An 11,402-nucleotide genomic window follows, 5' to 3' on the forward strand; every position below is an offset into this window, starting at 1 on the left:
AATCTTTTCTTTAAGAATGTTGAATAGTGGCCCCCATTCTCTTCTGTTTTGTAGAGTTTCTTCTGAGAGATCCACTGTTAGTCTGACGGGCTTCTCTTTGTGGGTAACCCGACCTTTCTCTCTGGCTGCCCTTAACATTTTTTCCTTCATTTCAACTTTGGTCAATCTGACAATTATGTGTCTTGGAGTTGCTCTTCTCGAGGAGTATCTTTTTGGTGTTCTCTGTATTTCCTGAATTTGAATGTCAGCCTGCCTTGTTAGGTTGGGGAAGTTCTCCTGGATAATATCCTGAAGAGCGTTTTCCAACTTGGTTCCATTCTCCCCATCACTTTCAGGTACACCAATGAGACATAGATTTGGTCTTTTCACATAGTCCCATATTTCTTGGAGGCTTTGTTCATTTCTTTTTACTGTTTTTTCTCTAAACTTCTCTTCTCGCTTCATTTCATTCATTTGATCTTCAATCACTGATATCCTTTCTTCCAGTTGATCGAATCAGCTACTGAAGCTTGTGCATGCATCACGTAGTTCTCGTGCCATGATTTTCAGCTCTATCGGGTCATTTAGGGACTTCTTTAGACTGGTTATTCTAGTTAGCCATACGTCTAATCTTTTTTCAAGGTTTTTAGCTTCTTTGCAATGGTTTTGAACTTCCTCCTCTAGCTCCGAGAAGTCTGATAGTCTGAAGCCTTCTTCTCTCAACTTGTCAAAGTCATTCTCTGTCCAGCTTTGTTCCGTTGCTGGCGAGGATTTGTGTTCCTTTGGAGGGGGAGAGGTGCTCTGATTTTTAGAATTTTCAGCTTTTCTGCTCTGGTTTCTCCCCATCTTTGTGGTTTTATCTACCTTTAGTCTTTGATGATGGTGACGTACAGATGGGCTTTTAGTGTGGATGTCCTTTCTGTTTGTTAATTTTCCTTCTAACAGTCAGGACCCTCAGCTGCAGGTCTGTTGGATTTTGCCTGAGGTTGACTCCAGACCCTGTTTGCCTGGGTATCACTAGCATAGGCTGCAGAACTGCAAATATTGCAGAAGGGCAAATGTTCCTGCCTGATCGTTCCTCTGGAAGTTTCCTCTCAGAGGGGCACCCAGCTGTATGAGGTGTTCTTCGGCCCCTACTGGGAGGTGCCTCCCAGTTAGGCTACTCAGGAGTCAGGGACCCACTTGAGGAGGTAGTCTGTCAGTTCTCAGATCTCAAACTCCGTGCTGGGAGAACCTCTACTCTCTTCAAAGCTGTCAGACAGGAACATTTAAGTCTGCAGAAGTTTCAGCTGCCTTTTGTTCAGCTATGCCCTGCCCCCAGCATTGGAGTCTACAGAGGCAGGCAGGCCTCCTTGAGCTGCGAAGGGCTCCAAAGCGGCCTCCTCGTGGCTTTGTTTACCTACTCAAGCCTCAGTAATGGCGGGCGCCCCTCTCCCAGCCTCACTGCTGCCTTGCAGTTCAATCTCAGACTGCTGTTCTAGCAGTGAGCAAGGTTCTGTGGGCGTGAGACCCTCCGAGCCAGGCGCAGGATATAATCTCCCGGTGTGCCATTTGCTAAGACCATTGGAAAAGCGCAGTATTAGGGTGGGAATGACCCAATTTTCCAGGTGCCGTCTGTCACGGCTTCCCTTGGCTAGGAAAGGGAATTTCCCGACCTCTTGCACTTCCCGGGTGAGGTGATGCCTCACCCTGCTTAGGTTCACAATCTGTGGGCTGCCCCCACTGTCCTGCACCTACTGTCCAACAAGCCCCAGTGAGATGAACCCGGCACCTCAGTTGGAAATGCAGAAATCACCCATCTTCTGCATCGCTCATGCTGGGAGCTGTAGCCTGGAGCTGTTCCTATTCGGCCATCTTGGAATCTACCCCCCTTCATTCTTTAAGAATACTTTTGCTGGATATAGACTTTACAGCCATTTTCTTCCAGCACTTCAAAAGTGTTCTGCCACTTCCTTCTGGCCTTCATGGTTTTAAGTGAGAAATCTGCTATTACTTGAATTGGTGTTCCCCTATAGGTAAAGTGTTGTTTCTCTCTGGATGCTTTTTAAGATATTCTCTTTGTCGTTAGCTTTCAGAAGTTTAATTATGACATGTCTTAGAGTAGATTTTGAGAGGCTGATACTATTTGGGGTTCAGAAAGCTTCTTGAATCTGTAGGATTATGTTTTTGGCTAAATTTGAGAAGTTTTCAGCCATTATTTCTTCAAACACTCTTTCAATCCCACCCTCTTTCTCCTTTTCAAACACCAATAATACAAATGTTGGTTCTTTGTTACTGCCCAACAGGTCCCTAGGACTCTGTTCATTTTGTTTCTGTTTTCTCTGTGTTGTAAAAATTGGGTAAATTCTATTGATCTATGCTTAAGCTCACAGATTCTATCCTACTGTCATCTCCACTTTGTTATTCATCCTATCCAGTAATTTTAAATTTCTATTATTGTATTTTTCAGCTCTATAATTTCCATTTGTTTTTTTATAATTTATATTTCTTTTGCTAATATTTTCTTTTTCCATTTGTTTCAAGATACTTTGTAATTATTTGTTAGAGCATTTTTATGACGTTTGCTTTAAAATCCTTGCCAGATGATTCCAAATCTGATTCATCTTGGTGTTGTCATTCCTTTTTCTTATTCAATTTGTGATTTTCTTGGTTTTGGTATGATGGGTGATTTTTTATTTTATTCTCAATATTTTGACTATAACTTACAAGACTCTGGGTCCTACCAAAATCTTTGACATTAGAAGGCAGTATCCCCATTTAGGTTTGTCACCCTGGCCTACTTTTGTGGGCTGTGGTTTGGATGACAATTTTCAAAGCATTCACAATCATTTTGGTGTGTTTGAATTTTTGTTTTGTTTTGTTTTGTTTTGGTGCCCCTTAGGTTCCCACTAGTCCATACCGGTACCTTAGGGTAGAGGGAGAGAAAGCTTCCTCAGGTTGGGTCATCTGGTTCCTTTAGGGGATAGAAAGGAGTCTCCAGGCCACAGGAATAAAGATCACTTTCTGGGCTAGGCATTTGTAAGGATATCCCCTTTGCCAGGCACATTGGCTACCCAGTGTCTGTCAGTGGGGAAGGGGAGTCTCATGTCCAGGAGGGAAGGAGAAAGCTTCTCCCTAGCCACTGATTGCCAGTGGCTCCAAATTAATTCCCCCTTGCTAGAGCCACCAGACTTGCTTAGTGTTGTTGGCAGGGCTCTTGTTTAATCCGGGGGAAAGAATAAGCCTACCTGTGTCACCTTATGTTTTAGGTTGAGAGTGGGGCCTAGACCATGTTTTGCTGTTGGGTGTGGGTCATAAGAGACTCTGTCACTGTGTTGTTTTTCCTGTACTAAGGTCCCTAGCCAGTCTCTGCCTTCCTCTTTCCATTTTTCATAGTTCTCGCTTGATTTCCTCTTACATTATTTCTAGAGTTAATCACTGTACTTAGCAAGGAGGAAAAGAGAGAATTAAATATGGTAACACACGCAGAGCATATAAAGTAATGTAGAATACAAATAACTAAAGGCAAAGATAGTACTGTTATTATTAACAGAAAGTGAAGAGATAAAAATACAGACAAAATGGCCAAGTGTGGTGGCTCACCCCTGTAATCCCAGCACTTTGGGAGGTCGAGGTGGGGAGATCATCTGAGGTCAGGAGTTCGAGACCAGCCTAACCAACATGGAGAAACCCCATCTCTACTAAAAATACAAAATTAGCTGGGCATGGTGATGCATGCCTGTAATCGCATCTACTTGGGAGGCTAAGGCAGGAGGATCGCTTGAACCCAGGAGGTGGAGGTTGCGGTGAGCTGAGATCATGCCATTGCACTCCAGCCTGGGCAACAAGAGTGAAACTTCGTCTCAAAAAATGAAAATATATATATATATACCGACAACATGGCATTAGAGTTCAAAAGAGATATAGAAAACTTCCATTTGGATGGTAACAGAAATTTTATGGAAGCGGTAGCATTTTGAGCTGGGCCCTAAAAATTTGTTAGGATTATATTTATATTTGTTTACAATAAAACAAAACAAAAATGTATTGGGGAAGTATACTGCACAAAATGGACACCGCATAAATACAAGTATAAACGTGGTAAAATACAATGTTTAAGCGGTAAAATAATGCTATACAGGGAACATGAAATTGTTAAAGTACAGATTATATAAGAAAGCAATGAAAAACAGTCTGGAAAGACATGTTGGGACCAAATGTTTGAGAATACTGGATTCCAAGCTAAGTAGTATGAGTAATGAAGGGTCGTATATAATAGATTTTGAACAGGTTGCTAAAAACAGAAAATAAAGTAAGTTAAGGGAAAAAGATGTGATAGAACGCAATGCAATTTTAGAGAGGATAGTTGGGGTATGCCTCACTAAGAAGGAAATGCTTAGGTAAAGACATGACAAGGTGTAGGAAATAAGCATTCCAGGCAGAAAGAGTAGCAAGTGCAAAGACCTGAGTTAGAAGCCTGTCTGACTTGCTTGGGGAATAACAAGGAGGCCAGTGCAGCTGGAACAGAGTAAATGAAGGAGAAAGTAGCAGAAGACAAAGACAGAGAAGTACAAGAGAGTAAGAGAGGGAACCATGTTGTGTAAGTTCTTTTACGTACATGACAAAGACTTTTACTCTGGTTGAAACAGGAGAGAAATGAGCAAGAGAGTGACAGATCAAATTGAATATTCAAATTATTTGCCACAATTTTAAAAGTTGAACTTAAATTCCTATTTTCCATTCACTTTTTTTTGGCAAAATCTTGATTGTTGAACAGAAAGTTAAGAATAGTTTTATGTTTTAAATGATTATTGAAAAGAAGAGGAGTGGCAGGGAGAAGAGGAAAAGGAGAGAAGGAGGAGAAGCAGTGGGGGGGGCAGAAGGTAGCAATGGCTGTTATGTTCTACAAATGCTAAAATATTTACTCTCTGGCCTTTTAAAGAAAAAAATGTTCATTTCTCTCTTATACTTCAAGTTCAGATTAGTATTTATTATTATTGAAATTTATATAATATTGGCTCACATTTGTACTGAGTACCAGGCACATATTAATTAGCCCTTTGAGGGAACTGGTATTATTCTCAATTTGTAGGTGAGGAAATAGGTTCAGAGTGTCTTAAGAGGCTTGCCTAATTTTCCAGCCAAGAGGGACTGGTTTGTATCAGACCAACTCTTCTGTCTAGAACAACTAGAAAAGCTGAAATTAAATATAAATAGCATACATTTCAAGGCATCAAAACACAACCAAACAGCCAGGGCATAAAAGGCCAAGAACCCAGAATTAAGAGAGAAGATTAAAAGAAACCCAACATTCTGTGCTACTCTTTTCCCTCTAGGAATTTTCTGCTGATTCATAACTGGCACAGAGCAGAGAGGATGAAAAGCACAAAAGAGGCCAGAAAACAGAGTAGAGATCTATAGTCTCAAGGGGCTGGAAGACCGAAATTGCAGTTCAGAGTTATGAAGACAGGGAGGGCCAAACAAGATCTCAAAGTGATGAGAAAAACAAAGTAGTGAGCTTAAATTCAGACCTGCTTTTCCTCTAAAGGCATTTGCGAATTTATAAAAGTGGCTAAGAGAGAGAGATAAACCAAGTAGAAATCCTCAAAAAGATTTCTATTTTGAAATTAAAATAGGGCTTTCAGTAGTCTCACAAATGCCAGAAGGAACAACAACAGAAAAAGGAATTCCTAAAAAACACAAGTAACTCAATTGTTAGAAGAAAAGATGGAAAACCTAAATAGTACTAAAACAATTAAAGAAACTGAATCCATAACTTAAAATTTGTCCACAAAAGAATTCTTCAAGGTGAGATAGCTTCACCAGAGCATTCTTCCAAACATTAAAGGAGGAAATAATACCAACTTTTAACCTTACCCAAACTTTTTGAGATAATAGAAAGGGTAAATATCTCACCTTATTTTGTTTTGATATCAAGGTTCTTGGTAACCGTAATACCAATATAATGCCAAGAACATTATGAAAAGTAAGAATTTATAGGCCAACACTCTCTCATAAACACAAATTCAAAATTTCTGAACAAAACATTAACAAATAGAATCTAGGGATAAAGATTTTAAAAAAATACATCTTGATCAAATTTACTTTATTCTGGGAATACATGGATGGTTTAACAAACACACCAATTAATGCAATTCACCACATTTGTAGAATAATTAGAAAAAAATTCTCGAATCATTTGAGTAGATGCAGAAAAAGCATGAGATAAAATTCTATATCCATTCATGACTTAAAAAGAGAAAAAAAGTCCTTAGTAAACTAGAATTAGAATAAAACTTCCTTAATTTGCTAAAGGGTATCTATAAAAAAGCATTAGTGGTGATATGTTGAACATTTTCTCCCTGAGTTCATGAAGAAAAACAAGGTTGCCTACTCATACCACTTCCATTCAACACTGGATTGAAGGTCCTAGATAGTACAATAAAATGAGAAAACGAAATAAAAGGCATAGGTTTGGAAATAAATAAATAAATCTGTCTTTACTCATAGATAACATTATTGTGTACTTCAAGACTTAATCTTCAAACAAGCTATTAGAATTATTAAGTAAATTTGGCATAATGGGAAAGATCAATAAAGATATACATCAAAAGTTAACACAGTTAACACAGTTATTCCTTGATGTTTTATGAGTGATTTTTCTTTTTTCTCCCTATATTAAATACTTCTATTTTCATTTTATCTGATATAAACATATATTACTTAGGTATTCAAAAAATTAATCTTAACACATATTATTTCATTTGTATATATATAGTGTTCAAAACTTAGCAAAACTAGTTACTAGAAGTCGGATAGGATTTACCTTTGAGGATATAGGTAATGACTGGAATTGGGCATAAGCGAGGCTTCTGAGATACTGGAAACATTCCATTTCTTCATATCAGTACCAGTTACATGGGATGTTTAACTTCTGAAAATTGAGCTGTACACTTTTCTGCATGTATGTTATAATTCAATAAAAAGTTTACCAAAAAATAAAAGTTGGGTATCTTTACTTCCCTAATAAAACATGTTGCCAATTGCTTTGCTTTGTCTCAGACACGGCCTTACATCTATTTTTTCCCCTTTATAGATCAGTGGTCCACATCAGAAAAGAAAAAAATCTTATTCTTAATATAGAAATATTAGTTGATTCTGAGCCCAGATGATATTAGCAATATTTTCATAACAATTTATACAAATTTGGTTTTTTATCATTTTCTTTTTCCCTTATAATTAAAATGTATTTTATTTTATTTTATTTTTTTTGAGATGGAGTCTCGCTCTGTCGCCCAGGCTGGAGTGCAGTGGCTGGATCTCAGCTCACTGCAAGCTCCGCCTCCCGGGTTTACGCCATTCTCCTGCCTCAGCCTCCCAAGTAGCTGGGACTACAGGCGCCCACCACCTTGCCCAGCTAGTTTTTTGTATTTTTTATTAGAGATAGGGTTTCAGCATGTTAGCCAGGATGGTCTCAATCTCCTGAACTCATGATCCGCCCGTCTCGGCCTCCCAAAGTGTTGGGATTACAGGTTTGAGCCACTGTGCCCGACTAAAATGTATTTTTAAAAAATCTATCTCAATGAAGGGTCTAGTTAACTTATTAGTTTAGTTAAAGAAAATCTTATGGCACAGAAATGTTGTGAATCTTTAAGTGTCAAAAGTTTCATCACAGGTATTATTTAGTGATATTACTTATACTTACTTGATAATGAGGCTTATACCATTGCTTTAAGTCCCAATCCCAAAGAATCATCTGGAAAAAAAAAAATTCACTTGGTTACAATCCAGAAATAAATCAACAAGAATATGTAAAGACAAAATTCAGCATTTTCCATTATAATTATCTAATATAGCTCAAAATCTGGAAGAGATACTGGAATGCTGAGAATAAAAATTATCTCCAGACAGAATATTTCATTAATACAATCTGTGATTGAGAAATCAAAATAAAGAATTATCACAATAAGGTAACTAAAACAAGCCATATTAATCTTCAAATATTACCACAAAAAGGAAAATATAAATCCAAAACCACATTAAGTCACAAAAAATAAAAGAAAAATTACCTATCATCACATATTCTCTGCCTACCCACCATCTCCAAAGGCTCAGCATGGGTGATGGGTGATGCTATCTTCTTACCAATAAGGTACTTCTGTCAAAAACACTTTGAAAAGCTTGTTGTCCTTGGGGTTAGATTAAGTATAAAGGAATGGATTTATCAAAAGCAGCACATACCCCTTTTGATATGCAGATAATTAGTGATTGTTTTCCTGTCTGTCTCCTTGATAGACTAGCCTATCAATGGTAACTTTAGACCCAGACTAGTTTTTTTTCCTGCCCTTCTTCCTAACGAGCTTTTTGGCTGCTTCCCAACCCAATATAGTAGTCACTACGTATGCCCAAGGAGATAAAATTAACTTTAATTTAGGAAGCTACAACTGCTACCTATCATCAATCCTAAATTTCTTTGACATTTACTGAGTTAAATAGGTCTTCTCCTTTTGATTAAATAATACATTATAACAGCTATTTTGTATGTAGCTTTGAACCTTTATTGAATATGAGCCTAGTTAATCTGTAATATAATCATATAATTTCTATATATTGAACTATCTGTGTTGTTTCTTGTCCTTCAGGCTTAAGTTTTCTGGTTGCAAAAGATCTTATTTGGGGCTTTGCAGGCCACATAAGGTCTCCATGGCATATTCTTTGCTTTTTGTTTTTGTTTTATAACCCTTTAAAATGCAAAAAAAATTATTAGCTCAAAGGTCATACAAAAACAGGCCGCTGGCAGGATTTGGTCAGTGGACTAGTTTGTTGACTCATATTTTACATAATACACCCATGCTTAATCACTCAAAAAACTGTCAATTATCATTATCACCATCTCCTCATCAATATCCTGGCAGAACGTAATTTCTTTCTTACCACTGAAGAAAAATCTATTTCTTCCCAAAGAAAATTCAGACACAGTACAATCACTTAGAAGACTCATGAACCAGTGCCCACAAAATGGCTCTGATACAACTACATGCAAAGTATACCATATATATAACAGACTCATTAAATTTAAGCAATATTTTATATGGTCCTAAATATGGTCCTGATATAATTATTTCAGGTTGTGATTTAATCAGCATATAATCTAGATTCAAGGGACACTAATTATTGCAAATAAAGACGTTAATAGCTTCCTAAAATGCTTCTTAAGATTAACATAACCTAAAATCCCTAAGTTTCTTCTATACATGATATTGTTATGATCCATTTTCCTCCATGCTATTCTTATAAATATGGCTTTTTAGACCCAACTGCAATACTTTACTTCTGCCCTTATTTTAGCCTGTCAGTTTCTTTGGAGATTGAGAATGTCAACTACCCTATTCTTCATTCCTCCCATTATCATGACATCTACAAATCTGATGTTTTCTTAAGTTCACGAATAGATGTATAGAAGAGACAGGAGTGAAAACAGAGCCATACCATATCATATCACTAAAAATCACCTATGAGAGAGGCATCAATGAACTAATTTGCATTCTCGGTCTACAACCTTACCTAACTGTACTATCATCTGATCCAAATTTCTTTTTTTTTTTTTTTTTTTTTTTTGAGACGGAGTCTCGCTCTGTCACCCGGGCTGGAGTGCTGTGGCCGGATCTCAGCTCACTGCAAGCTCCGCCTCCCGGGTTCATGCCATTCTCCTGTCTCAGCCTCCCGGGTAGCTGGGACTACAGGCGCCGCCACGTCGCCCGGCTAGTTTTTTGTAGTTTTAGTAGAGACGGGGTTTCACCGTGTTAGCCAGGATGGTCTCGATCTCCTGACCTCGTGATCCGCCCGTCTCGGCCTCCCAAAGTGCTGGGATTACAGGCTTGAGCCACCGCGCCCGGTCCTGATCCATATTTCTATACTTCTCCCACAATAACACCATCAAACAGAGAAAAATACTTGTATACCTTATTTCCCTGATTCATTACCCTAAGTAGAAGTTGATTTGTTGCTCACTCAAGTATACTTTCATTAGGATGGTTTCTTAACATTGAGTAGTCTGCCTTCCCCACTTCATTGACCTACATGATTAAATAAACATTACCTTTTTAAATATTTGTACTCTAATGCCAGCAGCCATGTTTGTATTCATGTGATATACTCTCAACAGGGGTGCTATCACTCCTAAGCAGGTGGTAATTGGTTCTTTGGGGGAAAAAAAAAATCTTGAAAATTAAAATGGTTCGTAGCCCTCCAAAGGTTACAGTACACAAACAGATGTACCGTACATCTTTGGTATGAAAATGACATGAAGCAGATTAGGGAAACATATATATATAACATATTTATATATGTATATATAATATAAACATATATATATATATTCCTGGATTTGGGGTTGTAATGAAAATACAGTGGAGAAACACTGATATAAAGTAGTCCTGCTGCTTACTTATAAGAGCAATCTCAGCTTATATTTTGTGAAAGTTCTCTAAGGCATTGAGACAATTGTAAGGCTGCCTATGCAGAAGGAAGCCTGCTAACATGAGAAGGAATGTATGCCCTATTTTAACTGGACTCCTAAAGGTCTCTAAAAATCTTACTATGTACAATGCTTTTTTTTTCTTTGTTTGCTTTCTTTAGATCTCTCTACTGTAGCATTTTGTATTACAATATTTCAATATTATAGTATTACATTATTACAGACCATCTTCCTCAATATTGCATATTACAATATTGTAGTATTACAATATTACAGACCATCTCCCTCAATAAATTCACTCCTCCTGGCCCTTTATCCCATTATCATAGTTTTCTCTCACTTGTGCTTGCTAGGTTGGCTTTGAATCAATTCTTAAGCAAAGCCTAATCTTATTTGCAGTCACTTTCTCTAGGATGAAAATTACATTACCCTAAAGCAGCAGGTCTTACTGTGAAATCCCCTTCATATTAGGAATTGAAAGCAGATACACAGAAAGCCACGAAGAGCTGGCAGACTGCCTTCTGTGTAATTTGAGCAACTAGAATATTAGTGATTTTGAGAAAACAATTTTCTCCATAAGTAATAGAAGATGAACGACCCAGGAATTCCACAGCTAGGTACACATCTTACAGCAGTATTCAAAATGCAGTCCATAACAAGATAAATACAGAAATTCAGAGTAAAGGTTTATATATTTTATAGCAATTTGACATTGGTGAGACATTTTAGTATATTTTACAAAAGCATCAATCCACAACAGATCAGGGAAAAACTTAAAAACTTGGTCCTTTGCTACAGTTTGATAGAAGGAGACAAGAAGAATGCACATAGCTGTGCAGCTTAGAGTAGCAAAAAACTAGATACAACCCAAATGTTCATCAACAATAAAAGAGAAAAATTTTGGTATATTCATACAATGGAGTACAGCAGTGAAAATGAATGAAGTACATACAGCTACATAGTATAT

General features: G+C 37.5%; 1 protein-coding gene across 1 annotated transcript in view; it reads right to left on the reverse strand.

The window, feature by feature from the left end:
- PDE3B (phosphodiesterase 3B) overlaps positions 1-10,093 on the reverse strand; it is a 102,823-nt gene extending 92,730 nt beyond the window's left edge. Inside the window, exons 1-2 of the mRNA XM_017881535.1 lie at positions 10,058-10,093; positions 7,664-7,714 (exon numbers count right to left, since the gene is read on the reverse strand). Of these exons, the coding sequence (XP_017737024.1) occupies positions 7,664-7,714; positions 10,058-10,093 (87 nt within the window). The remainder of the gene's footprint in view (positions 1-7,663; positions 7,715-10,057) is intronic.
- Positions 10,094-11,402: the final 1,309 nt, after the last annotated feature.

The sequence above is a fragment of the Rhinopithecus bieti genome, unplaced genomic scaffold (assembly GCF_001698545.2).
Source record: "Rhinopithecus bieti isolate Rb0 unplaced genomic scaffold, ASM169854v2 scaffold_11944, whole genome shotgun sequence".
In the NCBI taxonomy this organism is placed as follows: domain Eukaryota; kingdom Metazoa; phylum Chordata; class Mammalia; order Primates; family Cercopithecidae; genus Rhinopithecus; species Rhinopithecus bieti.